The 22,121-nt window shown below is 46.0% G+C and overlaps 1 protein-coding gene across 3 annotated transcripts in view; it reads right to left on the bottom strand.

Annotated features, from left to right (window-relative positions):
* Positions 1-2,424: 2,424 nt before the first annotated feature.
* Positions 2,425-22,121, bottom strand: part of znf423 (zinc finger protein 423) — a 137,578-nt gene continuing 117,881 nt past the window's right edge. For all 3 annotated transcript variants that reach the window (XM_027272576.1, XM_027272574.1, XM_027272575.1), the window contains 3 exons: positions 17,700-17,831; positions 15,935-16,050; positions 2,425-3,424 (listed from right to left, as the gene is read on the bottom strand). In XM_027272576.1, the coding sequence (XP_027128377.1) occupies positions 3,395-3,424; positions 15,935-16,050; positions 17,700-17,831 (278 nt within the window). In that variant the 3' untranslated portion in view covers positions 2,425-3,394. The remainder of the gene's footprint in view (positions 3,425-15,934; positions 16,051-17,699; positions 17,832-22,121) is intronic.

Below are 22,121 nucleotides of genomic sequence, written 5' to 3'. Positions count from 1 at the left end.
GTGTTCATTTCAGAGTTCAGTCATTTCTTACCCATGTCCAGGAATGATGTTGACTGCAGGTCACTTAGCGCCCAAACGTGTCATTATTATTATTATTAACAAAGGTTTTCTGAATGTTACACAGATAATAATTATAACAATATTTAAGGAATGTACTGTAGAAAGACTCAACTTTTAGCCGTGCAGATGACAACATACCCAGCTGCTCGAACCCTTTTCACATGTCCAGTGAAACATCTTTTAGATGTTAGAACATTTTGAACAGCACGAGCCAGGCTTTGATTCATGCTGAACAAAAGTTCATGGTCCCCAGAAGATGCCTCTGCTGACTTTAATGATGCTCTGACGTCTCCTCCACTGTCACCGTGAGAATGACATTTGTGGTTTTGTGGGAAATGTCTCAAGGACTACTGGATGGATTGAACTGATTTTGGTTCACACATTCATGACCCCATCAGGATGAATTCTGTGGTTTCCCTAACATCTTATTTACCACCACATCACTTCCTGTCTGTCTGACAGGAGGCAGCATGTGAAGCTCTCTGACTCACGGACCATCAGCACCGGTTCTTCCCCTCAAGGCTGAGTTCTTCTCTCTGTACAACAGCTGCACCTCCGGTCATTAATCTGTCAAACTCCTGTAGTTTGGGAACCACACCACTCTCATTTGGGGGGGTGGGAGATTGACCATCTGGTGACCTTGTGAAGGAAGAACAACTTAGAGCTCAAGACTCTGAAGACAGCGGAGTGTCACCTGCCTCCATCAGCCTGTAGGACTCTCAGCGGACACAGAACATCAGCTCCCTCGTCAGGAAAGCTCAGCAGAGGATGTACTCCCTGTATCAGCTGAGTCCATCCTCTCCTCTGCCATCACCATCAAATGTGCAGCTGCTACCGCCAAGGACAAGAGCAGTGTATCATTTGATCTGCTGAGATGGTGACAACTCCAGGACCTGCACACCTCCAAGACCCTGAAGCATGTTCGCAAACTAGAGGCTACGATCCACCTGGACCTGGAAAATTCATGCCATAAGAAATGTTTCTTCCCAACTGGAGCTGCCCACGGCTGTACATCACTTTTATTTCATCATTAAAAACAGCTACAGTTTATATTCAAGCACCAATACACCAAGAAAAATCCATGATTCCAGATTCTGATCCTGAGAGGTAACCATGTCTGTGCAGCGTTTGCTTTCAGTATCTCATTATTTGGATTTAAAGACCTGTAGCTGATCATTTTACTGTGTCTCATTGCTCATTCACACCAGGTCTAAGTATTTGTTTGATCCACTAAACCTTATTTCATCAAATCATCAAATTGCCTGAAGATAAATCTTGATGCTCTGTGTCTGCTGGATATGGAAGTAGGCAGTTGTCCAATGACATGTAACAATTTGCTAAACCTATTACACTCATTAAACTCATATTTTGCAGTGTGTTCCACACCAAACTAAGATATAATAATTTGCTAATGCTCAATAACTGCTGTTACTGGTCAATTTGAACTCCACCTATACTCTTGATCCTTGATTCATTCATATTTCAAGTCTGATACGTTCTGTAACTTCTAATATCCGTGTGCTCCTGCTATCTAAGCCAGAACAGGCGAAGCACTCGGTTCAACCTGACTCTACTAAGATTATTTGCAGCACTGGTTGACAGCTGTTCACCGACATACACACACAATGAACTAAAACCAGGCAGCATGTGTCTTTTTCCATCAGTGGATACAGCAAAGTGTGATGGATCTCTGGGTAAAATGACAGCCTGCGTCCTGGAGGAATGTTGAATTGTTCCACTCTGTGTAACATTATCAGTATTCTCCATGCATCGGTGTGTGAATTGGTCAACATTAACTTTGTCCCCGTTGCTAAATCCCTCGGTTTTTTAAAACCGCGGGTGATGTTTCTACGGTAATTGCGTCTCAAAGATTACAGTCGCACGGTGTTACCTCAAAGGAAATCTGAAACCGACTCGTTAATGTCGGTGCAGTCTGAGGTGAGTTACCTCATGTTACACGATGGAGCTGCGGGTGTAGCGTTGCTTGTAGCTATTTAATACTGTAGATGTACAGAAGGCTTTACACAGCGGCGACACCAACACCGAGCAGAGTGAATACGGGGACTTTCACTGTGCTGGAACGTGCAGCGTGACTCGGATTCAGACCCGAGGACGAACAGAACAGTCTTAACACCTGTGTTGGGAACCACACATATAGAATATCTTTTAATGTTTTATGGCATTACGTTAAATACTCTGAAATATGCTGCTGAACTGAACTGTTGAACCTTCACGTGTAGCTCCGAACCATCCTCGTGAGAATTCCCACGCATCCCTGCAGCTGAATATTGCAAATATTAGTGATTGATGACACGCTCACAGATTCACTTTTCCTTTGAACAAACGCACGTCACACAGAAGTTCTTTATTTGTCATTTATTTATTTGTTTTATCTTTTTTTGTCTGTACTAGATTATTGCAATCTGGTTAATTCACATTTAAAAAGCAGTCATTGACCAGACGCACTGAAATCGATGATATTCATTTTTACAATAACCATTATAGGCCCCATAGAGACTGGAAAACTCAATCCAAAAAAAGAAACGGTTTTCTGCACTTTATTTTGTTTGATGTCTTTTTTTTTTTTCATAGTAATTACAAAAAGGAAAAAAAAATATATAACAATAATCATAAAAAGGAGAGTTGGGGAAGGGGAGAGAGAGAGAGAGAAAAAAAAAACTCAGGAATATTACGACTGGCAAACAATCACAACACAGCACAAGTACCTACTTACGGCGAGAAATGAAAAGGTACAAAAATGAAAACAAAAAGAAAAATAAGCGCATATGGCAGAAAGAAAAAATCAAAGAAATTGGCACCTATGAAGTTAAATACAATAAGCAACTGAAGGGGACGAGAAAGTGAAGCTTTTTCCTACGGTCTATTAAAAAAAAAAATCCCAAAAACAAAAGGGTGTTTTCTTGCTTTTTTCTCTTTTCTATTTGTTAAAAAAAATAAAACGCCTGACCTGGGGAGCGGTGGGTGGAAGGAGAGGGAAGGAGAAGGGGAAGGGGAAGAAGCTGGTATGGAGGGTTTGGCAGGGACAATAAAAAATACTGCACGTACAATACCTTTTTTCACTCCTCTCTTTTCCTTTATCTAGCTCTTACCGTTTCTCTCACCCACTTTTTCCTTTCTTTATTTAATAGCATATCCCATTAATATTCCTTTCCCCCGCTGCTCCTAATAGCCGCGCCCAGTGGCGCGATCGTTAGAGTTTTACATGTGAGTAGCAAATGACACTTTGATTGGCTGTGATGTGGAGATGGGAGTCCCCCGCCAGCTCCGGGTCGGGGGCCCCGGCTGAGCCGAGAGATCCTGCCGGGCCTCGGTCTCACTGCGCGTGCTGACTCAGTGTGTGGTTCTGGAGGGAGAGAGAGGGAGAGGGGAGAGATAGAGGGAGAAAGTGAGAACACATGATGGGAGAAATAATGGGCTACGTGTGCATAGTGCTTTCCACTTGCACCCCCACCCAATAAAAGAACAGAAGAGAACAGAAACACGAATGCCTCCCACAGCACAGACAGCAAGGCCTCCTCGCTTTATACATAGTCTGATGAAAGGAGAGAGGAGAAGAGACACAATAAGACGACTCGACAACACAAACCCGTGCAGTAATGTGCTCTGGCACACACACACATTGAAAATCTGCTGGAACACACACACACACATGTGAGACACATGGATCTAGATTTTGTCAGGACCCTGGTTTTGGTTCCGAACCAAACAATGACTCACATCATATAGTATTTGTTTTGTTTTATTTCTCATCTGCTGGGAAAGCGGCGCCTCGATTTGTTTATTCAGATCTGTGAAACCCTCGTGTCTTTTGATACCGTGATTAATATTTTACACAGACCGTCTTTCTCCATACCTCGGAGACGCCTACACTCGCATCTCTCTGAAGGCGTCAGCGCACTACACACATCAATACATAATCACAATGCAAAAAAAAAAAGAAAACACCCTTTTTTATTTTTTATTTTAATAAATTAAAATTCTCAGCAGCAGTGAGAGCACAAAGGGAGACGATGCAGAAATCTCTAGGTAAAAATTTAAAAAAAGGAGCCGAGATTCAGAGACGGATTTGTATGCGCAAGCAGTACAGGCAGAAAACGGACACACACACGCAACTTTACTGGAAGTAATACACACAAGTTACGAGGCCTGTGCAGGCTTCGTCTTGTACACAAACACACACACACACCTCCACAATCACTTCTCTGTGGTTGTTCCATATCAGATGCAACGGGGAACTGAACTCATGATAATCTGGATTTGCTGGTTTGGAACTTAGCGAGCATCACATCTAAAGCCCGGGGGGGATACTGTGTGTGTGTGTGTGTGTGTGTGTGTGTGTGTGTGTGTGTGTGTGTGTGTGTGTGTGTGTGTGTGTGGAAGATGGGGAGATGATTGGAAAGATTTCTTTGGGATTTTGTGTGTGTGTGTGTGTGTGTGTGTGCAGAGACATTTCCACTAGGATGTTTTCCTCCTCTTCTTTCTGCTTACTCCCTGTGAAACGTCTCACACACACACACACACACACACACACACAAATTCCCTCTGAAATCTTCCCCTATCATCCCCGCTTCTTCACACATACACACTCTTACACTTACAGACACACACACACACACACACACACACAATTCCCAGTGAGATCTTCCCAATCAACGCCCTCCCCCTCCCCCTCCTCCTCCTCCTCCTCCTCATCCTCCTCCTCTTCGCTCCACCCTTCACCACCACTAAAAGCAGCTTTCTCAGATTAATCGCACTCTCTCACAGATAGGCCCCGCTACGGAAAGAAAGGGACAAAAAAGAAACAGCGGATGGGAGAATGAAAAAAAAAAAAAAAAACAAGGGATGGGGGATGAGCAGAACAGAGGCGGTGGGTGGTGGTGGTGGGTGGGGACAGAATGTGAAGGATTATACATGGTTTGGGCTTGATAAATACATTTGTCATTCCATGGCCCTTATCTTGCTGCGCATGTTTTGTTGAGCCCTTTGTGGTGTGTGTGTGTGTGTTGTGTGTGTGTGTGTGTGTGTGTGTCTCTCACTTGACTTTAGAGGCCAAACTAGTGTGTCCATTGGAAAGCAAAGGGTATCAATGTCCCTACACACACCGGAGAGGCCTCGACACACACACACACACACACACTCACGCCGCTCACACCGAGCGGACGGTTTCACAGAAATGGGTGACAAATGAGCAAAAATAACGAACGGGACAGTGAAAAATAAGTGTGTTTCTGTGTATGAGTGTGTGGTGTGTGTGTGTGTGTGTGGGGTGTGTGTGTGTGGAGGCCTCTCCAGTGAGGAGGCAGATCTCATTGGGAGCCGCTGACCCCATTATGATAGAAAAACCTCCTCCTTCTCTTCTCTCCTCCTCTCTCTTTCTGTCTGCTGCCTCTCACTCCTTCTCTCTCCTTCTCTCCTCCAGCTAACTGCATTTCCTCTCGCTGCCAGAAGAGGTCAGGCTCATTCCTCTCTATGTGAGGAGAGGGAGAGGAGAGGAGAGGAGAGGAGGAGGAGAGGAGAGGAGGAGGAGAGGAGAGGGAGGGAGAGGAGAGGAGGTTTCATATTGGGAGTGTGTAGCTTTGGTCATTGCCTAATCTATGACCTCTAACAATGAGGTCAAACTACACGTGAGACTTTCGAAGTATGAATGGAAATAAAAGGAAAAAATGACCCAGTAGTAGAAAAAGGATTGAAAGAAGGAAAAAGGGAAGTAGGCAGGAAGGAAGGAAGGAAAAGGGAGAGTGTGTGTGTGTGTGTGTGTGTGTGTGTTTTCCCTCAGGTTCTTTGGGTCCTGCTGCTGCCGTATTGATTTGTAGACGGAGCGAGGGATGGAAAGGAAGGACGGAGGAAGAGGAGGGAGGGATGGAAGGAGGAGAGGCTGCGGTCACATCCCTGGAGGAGCTCGCAGAGCTGCAGTGGACTGCTGGAAATACCCAGAGGAGGAGAGGGGGGGAGGGGGGGAGAGAGGGGGGGGATGTAATGGACAGATAGATGACAGCACGCCACGAACATTCATACGACACACACAGATCCGCAGACACCTGACACCGCCCGGGTACTTCTCTTCATTTACGTTGTTGTTGGGAGCCGGGTATTGATTATGCAGCAGTGCGATCGATCAGGAGTGTGTGTGCGAGTGTGTGTGTGTGTGTGTGTGTGTCACAGTGTGACATCTGCTCTACAGCAGAGTAATTGATATATTCTGCAGGAGAAAAAAAATGATGATGACAGAAGGAGGAGGAGGAGGAGGAGGAGGAGGTCCGAGGTCCCGGTTCCTCAAACAAGGTGTCTTTAAGAAAAAGCTGCAGATGTTTCACAATAAAAGCCTTCCGGCGAAGTGGAAGTGTTTTAATGTGAAACAGACGAAGGAAGCGTGAAGCTATGAATGTGTCAAATAGAGGAAAGAGGAAATAAAGGCAAAGGCTCTCTGTTTATTGAATTACTTTAATAAATATGAACACGAACCTTTTATTTCACCACATTTCATAGCAGAGGAGGGGGGGGAGGGAGCTGACATGAGAACAGCTCGTCTTCAGACCAGACCAGTCGATACAGAGAGGGGCCTGTCATTGTTTTTCCTAAACTGCTTAGAGAGGAGCGAGGCTAAAGCCTGCAGAGCCCTGAGCCCAGGGGAAATATGGCCCTGTCGCATTACCCACGCACAACACTGCCAGACACACACACACACACACACACACAAGGAGAGGAATGCACTCACAGCTAAGAGCACATCGATGCCAAGAAAAAAAAACATGCAAAGACTGTGATACACAATAGTTCACACACACACACACACACACACACACACACACACACACACACACGGTCTCATGGGCAAAGGGAGAAAGGTTCGACCAAGAGATGGAGATAAGAGATAATCTGCTATCTACTGCATTACACACTGTGTGTGTGTGTGTGTGAGAGGCTGATGTTTGTGTTTTAGTGTCGTCAACTGTTACCTTTAACACTCGTGTGTGTGTGTGTGTGTGTGTGTGTGTGTGTGTGTGTGTGCGATCACGCCATCTGGCCTAAACCGAAGCGGCGAAAACGTCAGATTAGAGCAAACGAAGAAAGACGAGAGTCAGACGCTGCCACTGACACACATGGCGATGACCTTGTTTGTGGGCCAAGTCGGTAGGATGGCAAAATAACTTTCTCTCAGTTACTTGGACACACACACACGCACACGCACACGCACACACACACACACAAACACACAAATTGGGCAGAGATGTGTAACGATAACGACTACACCTTGAAAAGTAGGTGCCAAGTGTCTAATAGACACAGGAAGAGGAAGCACTGCTGTTGGAACAATGCTGTGTGTGTGTGTGTGTGTGTGTGTGTGTGTGTGTGCGCGCGCGCTACCTACATGTATCAACGAGCGTCTGTCAGTACGTGAATTCGTGTCAAATGTGTGTGTATGTGGGGGTAATTGGAGGCAGTCCAAATGCTGTGTGTGTCTTCATGTGTGTCTTTGTGTGTGTGTGTGTGTGTGTGTGTGTGTGTGTGTGTGTGTGTGTGTGTGTGTGCGTGTGTGTGAGTGTACATGTGCTCCATCTCCACTGCTGTTTTTAACACCAAATGAAAAATCACCTTAGTCGCCTTGTGGTCTTCTTTGGGTTCAGTGTATTTATAGCTCAGAGTTGACACTCTTCCAACAGAGTGAGCGTGTCTGTGTCTATGTCTGTGTGTCTGTGTGTGTGTGTGTGTGTGTGTGTGTGTGTGTGTGTGTCTGGGACTAGCAGATGGGCTGTCTTAGCCCTCTTCCTCTGCTCCCTGGCTTGTCTTTAGCCCCACCCGTCCAGGACAGGATGCTGCCTCAGGAGCAGATCGAAAATAAACGCACCCCCTGCCCTTAACATCCCGCCGACACGTATTCCCTGCTCCCCTCCCGCTCCTCCATCTCTCTCTCTCTGTCTCTCTGTCTGTCTTTGTCCCCGTCTCTCCCATCATCCCTCTTGTCTCTCTTCCGTAAAACACATTACGTTCACATTATCTATCCAGAAACTTCCTTTCGCCCCCCTTCTCTTTCCAGCCAAGTCACGATTGACCCCCACTTTTTTTTACCCTCCTCCTCCTCCTCGCCACCGCCACCACCACCCCCGCCCAGGGTGACCTCTCTGACCACGTCCTGTTTGGAGTGCTCCCTCCCTTTCTTTCTCCCTGGGGACTTCCCCTCGCCTGTTGCTACTGGCCCAAAACAGCCAGGTTTGAACGAGTAAACACAACCCAGAATACACTCGCAGCATGAAGGGCACACACACACACACACACACACACAGCAAAGGCAAACACGCATGGATCTCCACCAGATTCACAGCACAAAGGTGAGTGCTCCCTGCTGGAAGCTGTTACACAAAATAGGAAGTGACCTCACCTCCCGCACAAATAACCGATCACTCCTGAGCACCGCAGGACACATTTGAGTCACGGCATCACACAGAAAAATGTGTGTGTGTGTGTGTTCGAAAAAGAAATGAATGATGTCTCACACACACACACACAAGTTGTAAACTGTGAGTATCAGATGAGGACTGAAGCCTGCAGCCATGGGTGACAACACAGACAAACATATACACAAGTGTAAGGAAGCAGGAACACACACACACACACACACACACACACACACAGTGTGCTACAAAATGGCAAACATAAATGAAAAATGTGTTTAAAGGTTACACATGTACAAATAAATGCACAGACATGATCCGAGCAAACACACACACACACACACACACACACACACACACACACACACACACACACACACACACTCGAGCTCACGATTCAGCAGAGCGTGCTGGCTTTCCGTGTCACTGTCATATTACTGCACACGCCCAATCCCCATGAGTCCCTGGGGTGTGTGTGTGTGTGTGTGTGTGTGTGTGTGTGTGTGTGTTTTTTTTATTATCATGCACCCTAAAGTGGCAGAAAGGCAGATAGAAAATCAGAGAGAGCACAAGCATGAAGATGGATGAGTGAAGGAAGAGAGGAGAGATGCAATCAAGTGAAGGAGGAAAGGAGAGAGAAAGGAGAGTGCGCACACAAGAGCATGCGTATGTTTACGCACCTTTGACATCATCACAATTTTTATTAATTGGGAGATCGATGAAATTTGCTACACAAAACTAGACTCGTTTTCCTAGATGTTCCTCTGATCTTTGATTTAAAAGCCTCAAAGTTAGTAATCAAGTTCATTTACCCCAGATAGTATTTAAAAGAATTTTTCCTCATTACGGATCGATTAGTGTTTTAAACGTTTTCAGTGTCACTTAGTAAAAAAAGGATTCTCTGGTCACGTGATGTGATGTGTATTTATTCTATTCACGACTGAACAGTGAAACATGGATTCAGTATCAGTACTGCCTTTTAATAAAACTGAGATAATAAAGTAACTGTGGCCACATGAGAAAACCACGCAACAGAGGACCAAACAATTACTCAATAATCGGAATAACTGATTTATTTTCTGACAGCTAATTCATCTTTAAAGACAGTTTAAGGTTGGAATATGCAGGTTTATAGCCGCAAAGCAGGACGATATTAATGAGAGAGAGAGAATGAATGAATGAAAGAAAGAAAGAGCGACAGATGTGATTAAAATGAAACAGTGAGGAGGAGCTGACACACGGAGGCCGACAGATCGTCTTGTTTGAGAATGATTACACGGAGTCCAAACAGATGAATGACTCAGGTTTCCTCAGCTGTGACGAGATGTAGCGTGTTTGTGTGTGTGTGTGTGTGTTTGCGTGTGTGTGTGTGTGTGTGTGTGTGTGTGTCATCTCCGTATCCATACGAGTGTATTTTGGCAGGGCTGATAGAACGCTACGCCACGCAGAGTCTGTCCTGCTCGGTGACACATTGCCTCTGTTCACCTGTCATACATGCACAAACACAAACACACACACACACACACACACACACACACACACACACCAAATGACAGGAACATGGTCCAAGCTGTTAGGAGCCCTCCAGGTGCTGGCTCACAGTGTAATTCCTTTGTATCTGTCCCTAATTCTGTTTATCTCACTCTGTCCGTCTCTGTCTCTCTGCATCCGCCTGTTTGTTCCTGCGCTTTACATCAAAGCAACAAGTAACTTCTTTTCCTGCGTCTCCTCCCTCGCTGAGTCCGTCTCAAAGCATAAATGCAAACACACGCACACACACACACACAGGTGTTACACGCGCATATAAATATAATATTTCCAGATGATTAACTGCGCCCACATTGAGATTTTCTTCCTCCTTCTATCCAAAGATCCAGCATGGACAGGATGTGCTTTGCATTCGCAGTGTGCAACAATGAGCAATGCATGAAAATCCCAGCAGTGTTAAGAGGCGCGGACATGATTTGTATGCAGTCTGTCGTCGGGTGGTCAGAGCGGGAAAAACACGCGCCGACACAGTTATGCATCTTTTTTAAACTAACGCTTGTTGATTCGTTTGTACTGCTCGGCCTTTATTTCTGTACCATCACTTCTGTCATTGTGTTTATTTCATGGTGAACATTCAAAACCTGCGTGACAGCGTCTATAGCAGAGGGGACACACCTTCCTGGGAGGCGTTTGTCCATCTCTTGGTTAGGACAGCAGGTTTAGTCTGTCATATATTTAATGGAAATGTAGCATCAGATCATTTTTAATGCATACATTTGTTTCAGACTGCAAAAACAAAACAAAAAACAGCTGTTTTTATCTGTTAAATCCGACAGATTTGGGCCTTATTTGCATATTTCCTGACCAATGACAGCATGCTGCCGCCCGGCTAATCTAAATATCGACAGACACGTGTCTGAACCGAGCCGGAAACACGTTTATTTCTGCTGTGAAGCTGGACATTTGAACATGGGGGGCTTCTGCAGCCTGTGTCGAGTGGCCGCTCGAGGAATTACAGTTCTTCCACAGTGGCTTCATTTCCCAGCATCGGCATTAATCAGCATTTGTGTGTGTGTTTACTGTGTCCCTCGCTGCTTCATTTGTGTGTTACAGTGTTAAAATGTTGAATGAGGTTATTTTCTTTGTGCAGGGGAAACACACAGATCCTCACTCCTGGTCTGAGTGATTTTCTTCCACGTCATAGCGACCGCCCTGCGGCTGTTTGTTTGGTTTTACATAATATGGAATTCTTTGTAAATTAGCAGCTGTCTAGTAAAAGTAAAAACTCTTCCGGTCCGTGCTGCTGTGATAGTGTGTGTGTTTGTTTCAGATCAGGTCGGCCTCTCTCTTTTGTTTTGAATCTCTTTTTGTTTCTCTCTCTCCCCTGCTGCAAATACCTTCAAGTCCAGGGATTCGGGAAGGCAAGAGTGCGTGTGTGTGTGTGTGTGTGTGTGTGTGTGTGTGTGTGTGTGTGTGTGCATGCATGTGTGTGTGTGTCCCAGGTCCCCATTCTAATAACAGAGAGTCTCCCAGTGAGTGGTGGGGCAGCTGAGTGTGCTCCCCTGGAACGCCACGGGGATCTACGGATCAAATTCATATCCACACACACACACACACACACACACAGCCATGGGATACACGGATCAGAGAGTACACACTATGACTTGACTCAACACTCACAACAACCCAGACAATGGTGAACACACACACACACACACACACAGATATAAATCCTATTGCCAGTTCAGCCACATCCACACCTTTCCATAATTCAGTTAGAGGCTCTTAGATTCAGACAAAGACAAAGACAACATTATTCACAGACAGACTACTAAACACAGCTTGTTTCTCACACACACACACACACACACACACACACACACACACACTCTGCCCTGATCCCAACCGCAGGCATTGAACAGCCTGCCAAGCTATTCTCTGCTCTGCGTTAACAAACCAAAATAAATACTTTAAAATAAATACTTTATTCATTACTTCAGCTCTGGGGGAAACTCTATAAATGTTTCTTTTAGTTTCAGGTGTGGACGACGACGTACAGCACCTGCTGATGAGCATACGCACTAAAAACATGTTGCTGATGGAGGTGGTCCAAACTGGATGTTTCCTCCATCACTCTCTTCATTTCCCAGTTTCCCCATCTCTCAATCTGCGCCTTCATCCATCCGTAGTATATGTACACTACATGTTCTTTTAAGTCTACGAGGGGAACGCATCTCATCTTTGTGATCGCGCGCAACTCTCAAATATTCAACACCGCCGGGACGCGAGGAGGAGAGGAAAGGAAAGGAAAGGAAAGGAAAGGAAAGGAAAGGAAAGGAAAGGAAAGGAGGCGGATTCTGCAGAGAGAATCAACACGTAAACAAACAAAAAGGAACGCACCCCCACCCAACACACATCCATCCACACATGGATCCATTTATTCATCTGACCAACAATCCACCCATCTAACGGTGTTTAAATATTTACAAGCGCTAAAGGAAACTGTGTAGCAGAAAAAGAGAGAGAGAGAGATTGGGGAGGAGTGAATGAGTGATGGATGCAGCATGGGATTGAAGGAAGCATGGAGGGCAGAAGATGCGGTGTAGCTCCCCCTGGAGGCTTGAAGAGAAAGTCAAAATCAAGAAGGCTGTCAGGGAATGTGACATGGGAGAGTCAGGGCGGGTACAGAGCTGGATGACTAAAACTAACTGGGTTTAATTTGGCGTTTTTCAGGTCCGACAGCCGCTCACACACACACAAACTTCCTATACACTCACACAAAGCCATCCAAGTTCACTATCCTGCCCAAGGACACCTCGACTAGACCGGGGGAGCCGCTCGAGCCACGGCCGGAAAACATCGTCTCCAAAGACAATAAAACAACAATCTCATAAAAATTACTACAAAAGCCGTCGAGCTAATTGCAAAATAAAGAACAGAACTGAAACAGAGAGGACGAGAAGAGTCGTACGCGAAGTCTGGGAGTGTAAAAGGCAGAGAAAGATCCAGAAGGACCTAACTGATCAGGGCCACAGCATTTCTTATTTACACACACACACACACACACACACACACACCAAAACATCTCTTATTTACCAGCTTACGTCTGCACTATTTATGGGGCACTGGGGAGAGGCACAGAAGAGAGGAAGAGAGGAGAGGGGCTAAAATATGCATAGGGGCTGGTTCTTCTGGGACAGACGGGGGAGTCGGCGAGAGGGAGGGAGGCAGGGAAGGAAGGAGGAAGACGCGAGGAGGGAGAGGGACGGGAAGAGAGAGAGGGAGAGTGAAAATTGTGTATGTTGAAGAGATAAACAGAGAGGTGAAAGCGAGTGATGGAGAGAGGAAGGGGAGGTCTCTGTATGCAGACATGGAGATAGAAAAGAGGGAGTGAAAGAGTGCACTCAGGAGGGAGAGAGGATGATGCAGCGACGTGTCCATGCAGCAGTGACCCATGGGTGTGTGTGTGTGTGTGTGTGTGTGTGTGTGTGTGTGTGTGTGAGCTGGACATCATATGGCCCCTCTGAGAGGTTGAAAGAGGCCAAAGCCTTTTCTAGCTGGCCAGCCAGCCTTCTTCATCCATCCGCACCTCATTAAAACACACACAAATTACCCCATTCCACGTTCTCTGGCAGATGCACGCACACACACACACACACACACACACACACGCACACATGCGATAACAGCTAGCAGTGGCATTAACCTCCATGGTTGTAGCTCTCCATCTCCCCCAGTCAGCCTTTCTGTCTAGCCCACTTAGAGAGCCCTCCCATGGGGCGATGGAGCTGTGGCAGGTCGGGCTCGGGCTGCAAGTTTTCACACAGACACGCACTCGCACACACACACACACACACACACAAGCACACGCACACATGCACACACTTGGGCCCGGACCAAAGAGTAACAAGATGGATATAGCCACAGTGCAGCAGCCAAAGAGGGAAGAAGTACAAGGAGCTCAGGGAGGGGAAAAAAAAAAGTTGAACTGAGCTCAACTTAGCTGGAATGAAAACAACAGACTTAAACTCGGCTGCAGTGCGTGTATAAGAAGAACAGCGCTCAGTCCACACAGATAAACCTCCACCTCGCAGAAATCCTTCAGAACCAACAGAGACGAAGCCAATCGCATTAAGAGAAGAAAACTGATTTGTATCGACGCCAGAAGAATTTTTTAATTTAAAGAAAAACTTTGATTAAATTAAGATTATTACTTTTTTTTTTTTTGACAACGGCATTACAGAATCAGTTGTTGTCATGGTTACGGCTATTTAGGAAGTTTGTCTGAATCCAAACTTAACGGATACTTTGATCATCAGTCATGTGACCCGCTCGGACAGCAGCAGAGGTGTCATCTGGGATGGAGTAGCATGTAGAAGAAGCAGAGTGGGGGTTGTTTTCATGTGTGTGTGTGTGTGTGTGTGTGTACGTAGAGTTGCATGGAGGTGAGTGGGAGTGTGTTGTGAGGGTGTGAGCGGTGTGTGTGTGTGTGTGTGTGTGTGTGTGGACATTAACCGACAGGGTCCAGTAGCCACCCTGCTGTTAAATGGACTGGCCAGCCATATGCCCACCACATCCGGCCCTACATCACTGCCACTTTGTGTGTGTGTGTGTGTGTGTGTGTGTGTGTGTGGTGGCGGCTGGTGCAAGCCTTTGTAAATTTGAATAACCTAATAATCTTTGTTTTTCCACTTTTATTTGTCCAGATCTCTGTAAGTTAACAAAGAACAACATGTTTGTATTCCTGCACGTTCACACGAGTCCAAATGTGCTGCCAGATGAATAACGCCACTTCTACTCTACAGCAAATCAACAACAAAAGACGTAGTTTGCTGATGTTGTGAAGCAGCGTGGGATCATGGGAGTTGTAGTCTTTATCGTTAAACAACCACCAATGCAGAAAGTTAATGGACGCGTTTAGTCACATTCGCTGTCCTCCTCCTTCTTCACTCTTGTGACGTTTGCGTGCAAAGAGTAAAGTGGATACGACGCCATTGACAAGCGACCAAATAAAAAACGCACCATTACATTTAATAAACTGACAGATTTGGGTTCGGACGTTGTTGGAATAATTTGGGAACTCAACAAAACTGTCCACGGGCTGTAGAAAGAAATGTGAGAGCAGTGAACACGCGATATTCTAGGAGCGTAATGACGATGATAAAAGATCGACTCGTTTTGTTTTTTTCTCAGTCAGCAGTTTTTCATCTGTGTGGTGGAATTATAAAAACACACAAGCCAGAAAATGCAGCATGGTCTGAGAAATCCTCTCAGTACTCGGCTGATCTGTTGACCATCTATCTGCGGCTCGTCGGGTTGCACAGTGTCAACAGATTATCACAGAAAAGCTGCATTACACAAGTCAACAACTATGTCGTCTTTAACACACACACTCCTCTGATGTGCAACAGCATGAGGAAAGTTACAGACTTCACCTTTAACAGGGCTGATGTTTGCAGGTCACTTAGTCTGCTGCCAAACGGGTACAAGAGACGAGGAGGAGAGGCAATGGAAGAGGACAGGAAGGTTTACATCATCCGCAGACCTGGCCACAGCTGGCCTGCGACCTACTCTGGGGTGACTTATAACCCCCCTTCTCTTTCGTACACACACACACAAACACACAAATGTGTCTGGACCCTAATGACATGAAGCTTGCCAGAACCCTGCTCAGACCTCATGAGGTGAGATGGAAAGAGAGAGAGGGACAGAGGAATCCTGTACAATGATGTACAGTAGCCCGGAGAAGGTTACTGTATATTGAGGGATGGATTGAAACCGAGAGAGAAGGTTTGGAGAGGTGTAATGACTCAGAGAGCGAGGAGGTGTGAGGACACTACGTGGGTTTAGCCACAGAGTGAGTAGCGGGTCAGTGCCTGCACACAATCATCTGCTAATCTATGCCAGAGAAAGACCGAACACAGACAGGCAAGTTGGGTCAATGTCAGCGCCGAGATAGAATTAAGGTGACCTACCTGTAGTTCTGTCTGAAAGAAGAACTTCTGCGGACACTGGGAACAGTCGTAGATCTTGTCTTCCTGGCCGTGGACGGCGAAAATGTGCTGCTGGAGCTTGTTGGCCTGCACGAACACTGAGAGACAGAAGAAACACGGCACGGGTTTGTCAGAGGAAGTCAATCACAGACGGACGAGGGAGATTTAAGATAATTCCACGGACTGGAAACTCCAGTAAAACGAGCTCAAGGGTGCTTTCCAGTTGAGATTGGCCTATTGGGCGAAATAACAGACGAGCTTGAATTGTTGTGTGTGTTGCCAGCGGTAAAGCATTTTCAGCACTTTCAAACTGGATTGTGGCGTTTGCCAGATGACTCGCAATGCCACTGCCGTTTTTTTTTTGGAAAAGTGTCCGAGCTTTGTGTCCAGAAATCTGATCCCATGTTCGGTCAGTGGAAGATAACTGAAGGTTTTTTTTTGCGGGTACGAGACTACAAACACACAAACGCAGCAAGAAAAGACTGGGAGACAACAGGAAGCGCTATCCTCAGCAGATCTTGTGATATTTATCAATAAATTATCGCTTCTTCTTTTTTTAACTTCCGCTCCAGCGTCGTCTCGCACACTTTCTTCGCTCCCCCTTTGTTTCAGTAAACTTTTGTTTTTTTCCGCTGCGAGTGTGTGTGTGTGTTGAATTATTAAGCCCCCCCCCTCCCCCATAGGAGCGTTGCCCATCTTACTAATTCATAAGCCACAAAGGAATAGAGTTAAAGTTTAAAGCATTGCTGTGTACCTGGGGGTGGGGGTAGGGGGATTTGCACAACAGAAGACAAACTCAACAACTGAGGGAGGGAAAGAGAGATGAAGTGACAAAGAAAGAGGGAGTGTGTGGGGATATGGAGAGGGAAGGAGCACACTAAAGGTGTTGGACGAAACTCTGAACACACCGCAGGTCTAATTTGGTCATCCAGCATTTTGTTTGTGTCCTCCAGTGGATTCCAGTAGATGTAATGCGCTTCCTATTTGTTGTGTCCGGAGGTTTTATCACATGAACTTTTGCACACACGGTGTTTTGTTCGGCAGCAGCACCCCTGCTGGAATATTACTCCCACAGTTAGGAAAGTTAAAACAATGAATATTCCTAATGTGATCTGACGGTTTTCCCAGAAACCCAAAAAAAAAAAAAACCTTCACGGCCATTACGGCACATTCACCCTCTGCATCATGCTGCAGGTAAACCCAGAGGGAGTCATTCCTGAGGCCTGTGCAGCGCGTACCGGCGCTGATGCCGGGCCGAGATTTAAGTGCAGCATTGCATTTTAGCCAAAATACGTGACATGATGTGACCAGGCTTGGCGCTTGGAGAGCGTGTGGTAGACATAATAATTTAGTTTCAGTCCGGAGCTTTAATAAGCGACATAAAGTCCTGGCTGGCATGGTAAAAACACCAAGAGATACAAGAGATATCAGACTACAGAGCTGTTAAAACACAAAACAGCTCCACGATATTCATCTAGGATTCACGTGAGACTGTGAGAAATCGCTAAAATGTGACACATACTCCTTATTTCCTTATTGCTAATGAGTTCTTCTGGTGTGTGTGAGTATTCAGGCCAATGTTATGTCCCCGCTGTGTACTTCTGTGTACTGTTCGTGTCCATTTTTAAATCGCAAAGCAAACAGGACACAAGTGAGCAGGAGTTATCTGTGCTGCTGTCCTTCAAGGTGAACGTGTGTTTGTGTTTGTGTGTGTGTGTGTGTGTGTGTGTGTGTGTCTGTCTCTCACCTGTGAAGCAGACGGGACACTTGAAGGTACCTCCCATGCCTTCAAAGCTGTGCTCTATCAGGTGGCAAAGCAGCTTGGCAGGTGAATCAAACATCTGGTTACACAGCTTGCATTCGTGATTGATGCCCTCCTCTGCAAATAGGAGACAGACACGCATGTGTAGGTTGGATTAGGCAACACGAAAAACAGGAACACATGACATGATTTTAGAGCATTAATACAACACGCGTGACAGGTGTCTAATGCGCATACAGATGCAGTCAGACAGTGGTATATACATGTACTGATGAAGTCAGCAGACACTCGTCATTCCCAAACTTTGTCTGCCCGGCGACTGTTTGGAAAGTAAAAAACTAACTCTTGAATCCAAAAATAAATAATGACACTTGTTTCCTCCATTGGAGAGTTATTTCATTTAAAACTATGATTTTAAAAACATTTTCACATGGAACAAAAGATGCTGTTTGATGATGCAGTGAAGCAGCTCAGGATCATGGGAAATGTGGTCTTCACTGTTAAACAACCTCCAACCTGATGTAACTCACATTTTAACTTTACTGTCTCTAGCTGCAGCTTTTTAACAGAGACCACACCTTCCAATAAATGTCCTCCTCCTCCCCTCACGTCCACTTCTGCTCCTGTATTCCTCACCCCTCCTCCCTTTTCTTTCTCCTCTTCCTCCCTCTGGTTCCGACTCTCCAACGATTCCCAACAACAAAACGCAGCAGTTCAAACTTCGCTCACAGTCTTTTATTTCGTTAATAACCTCTTTATGTTCTTTATGTATCTTGTTGGACTCATTTAGGAACTCATCATAACATTGGTCCAGTCTGAACGTTAAGTTTGAGGCAGACGTGATGATATAGGTTGTGTGGTACACTCCTTTCCTTCCTCTCCCCTGCTGCATGCTCTCCTTTCATTTTTCCTTCTCCCTTCCCTTGTACACTCCCCCAACACACACACACACACACACACACACCAACCCCAGTGCCATGTCTGCCCCAACTGGTAATTGCCTGTCCTCCCCACTGGGGCTGTGGATGATCTACCCTTCCTATAGCCATCCTTCCTTCCCTCCCTCTGCCCTCGTTATCCGCCCTCCCCCATCCACAGTCACTCATCCATCCCTCCACATTGGCCGTCCCTCCCTCCATGTCCCCTTCCTTATCGTCCCTCTTGGGTCATCTCTTGCTGATTAATTTGTGCGGGCTCCGATTCAAACCCCTCGTCCCCTTGTTACCTTCTCTTAACATATACTGTCCTCTGCCTCTTTTTTTAGTCTGTGTAGTCTCTTTCCCGCCAGGTGTGCACAGGAAGTGGATGATTTTCAATCATAAAGGACAAAAGGATGACGATCACGATCAGACGTGATCAGCTCCATCACGAACACGACGCAGCCTCCGTCCTTCCTCCTCATTCTCACCCGGGATTACACCAACGTTTGTGTGTGTGTGTGTGTGTGTGTCTATTTTAAGAAGGTGTGAGTGACATCACAGCACCCATGGTGAAAGGCCAGATGAAAGGTGGGCGTCATAAACACACACACACACACACACAAACACACGCACCCCTCGACGATCAGGTCTCCTGCCTGTTGTCCTTATCACCATTGTACCATACAGGACCGATGCCCCAGCCGCCCACACAGACACAGACACACACACACACACACACACGCACACCACAGGAGTGTACAGCCCGGAGAGATCAGATGGTGTCTTCTGCAGGCCAATCTGTAACCCCTTGTGGAGTTGCACACACAAACACACACATACACAAACATGCATACACACAATCTGTGTCTTTTTCCATTATTGTCACTTATCTCATGTTCTGTAAGTGTGCACACACACACACACACACACACACACACACACACACACACAAAGAGTCTGCAGAACTTCAGCTGCAGAGCTGCGGGGGATCGTGGGGTTAATAACGTCTTCAATCATACATCCATGACACCCATACTGACTAACACACACACACACGCACACACACACACAAAGATTCCTATCTCTCTTTGCCTCAAAGGCCGACACAAGGGTGCCCTAATCCCGTCTCAATAGCTGTGAGGGAGTGTGTGTGTGTGTGTACGTGGAGGGTGCCACATGGGCTTATATGAACGAAATGGTATGCTCCATGGTCCCGGTCCCCCAAAACATCCCCCGTTCACACACACACACACACACACACACAAACCTCAAAGGCTGCTAGGTTGTGTGGGGCGCCAGTGTGTCCGAGACACACTGAGACAGATAGAGGTTCATTATCATTTACTAGGAGATTGAAACAGCAGGAGAGAGTCACATGGAGCGGACACACAGAGAGAGAGAGGGGGAGAGAGAGAGAGAGAGAGAGAGAGAGAGAGAGAGAGAGAGAGAGAGAGAGAGAGAGAGAGAGAGGCGGCACTACTGCTTTAATCGATTGTCATATTTCATATTTTAATTATCATGTGAGTATTCCGTGTGTTTGCATTTTTATTTAACATTTCATTTCTCTTTTTGTTTTTTGTTTTGTTTTTAACTGAACAAAAGTGTGTGTGAGAGTGTGTGTGTGTGTGTGTGTGTGTGTGTGTAGAAAGCACCATAAAGGCTCCTGCCCTCAGTCGGGGCGATGCTCTCCTTCAGAAGTCGGCCTGCGCTCTTCCCACGCTGCCGGGATCAGAGAGCGTGTAACACAACGATGATGAGTTCACCATCTTAACACATGCTCACCGGTTACAGTCATGTTTATAGGAATGTGTGCGTCGTGCAACACCAAGCAACGGTTTAAAACTTAAAAATATTCAACTCACATTCACGGAAAAAGCCAAAGAGAGCTACGAGTCTTCACATCCGATTCGTTTCTTAAGGATTTCCATCGAGAACGAGCTCCTTTCGCGTGTGCAGCGCCTCAAACTAACGATTCAACGAAGCAAAAACAGCCCCACGAAAGAAACTTTAGGAGCTAATTAACCGTCAATCAATTATTGGGTAGGAAAAAAAAAAAAAAACATGAGAAAAGACAAAACTGCAGCGCGAGAGGAAAAGAGAAAGACACAGACAGAGGGAGAGAGAGAATTGAAGGGAAAAACAGTGAGGTGCAGAGAGATAATTGGGCTGTCCGGAACAAGGGCATGGAGAGAGGCCTCCAACGCCTCTGTGTGTGTGTGTGTGTGTGTGTGTGTGTGTGTCCCATGAAAGAGTTCTCTTTTCTGACAAATACATTGTTTTGATCAGTGTGTGTGGGGACCGCGGTCTCTGTATGCTGTCCCCCCTCTGAGACCCGGTCCATGTGTGTGTGTGTGTGACCCATAGTGAGATGACAGAGTCGTAGAGCATCCTGCCGTTACGCTTTGTCTCACAGAGTGCATTTGATCCACCAGCGCACACACACACACACATGCAACCCTGGGAGGCCGATACTGGGACAGAGAACACAGGGGAGAGAGGGATGAGCAGAGGGAAAGAGAGAGAGAGAGGCAGGGTGAAGGTTAGGACTCGGAGTTTGTTACCACACAACAGAAAATGAACTTTTTCTGATTTTTATTGCCTCAGAGCAAGTCAAGGGATTATTTTATGCTTTAAGTCGAGTTCAGGACACCCCGAACACAAATTTGGATAAGAAGCAATAAGAACTCTTTTTTTTTTATTCTGGTTATTGATAAAAAATAAAAGTTTCCCGGCTGTGCACAACTCTAGTTAAGACATTTTTCCTGATGTCACCGCAGGAAATAAAACGCCTGACAACGACGTTTCCACATGACCTTCACAAAAGAATAGAGCTCGACTTCGAAGTGTTCATTGTTGTCCGTAACTGTAAACACGAACATCTTGTGAAGTGTTATTATTATTATTATTATTATTATTATTATTATTATATTATTTTCATGGTGGGCGAGCGGACAGACATGTAACACAATCTGAACAACATGTCAGACGGAGACGGAGAAAAACAGCTTTTAAATATGACAGAGAGAGAGAGAGAGAGCTTGGCCTGACTCCAGAGCTGTGTTTTCTTCTGAGCACACACACACACACACACACACACACACACACAGGTAATTGGTGGGTGGCTACTACGCATCCGTAGAATTACTGATGAGGCTTCACCTCACAGAGAAAATACAAGACGAAGAAGAGCAAACAGAAACAACGTGAGGACAGACGGACGGACACACTGCAGCCACACTCATCAGTATTAACATTGTTACACACACACACACACACACACTCATTGTTCTTCCTCTTCCTCAGTCTCATTCGCTCTCATTACCCTCCTCTCGCTCTCTCTCGCTCCCTCTCTGCTAATTGACCAGAGGAGAGGGACCAGGTGGCATCATCCCCATCACAACACACACACACACACACACACATACACACACACAACACAATCATGCTGGCCTCATCACAGACCCCTGCGACATGCAGCAGAACATAA

The sequence above is a fragment of the Larimichthys crocea genome, chromosome XXI (genome assembly GCF_000972845.2).
Source record: "Larimichthys crocea isolate SSNF chromosome XXI, L_crocea_2.0, whole genome shotgun sequence".
NCBI lineage: Eukaryota > Metazoa > Chordata > Actinopteri > Sciaenidae > Larimichthys > Larimichthys crocea.
The sequence above is the reverse complement of the archived record's forward strand: the minus strand, read 5'-3'. Positions and strand labels throughout refer to the sequence as shown.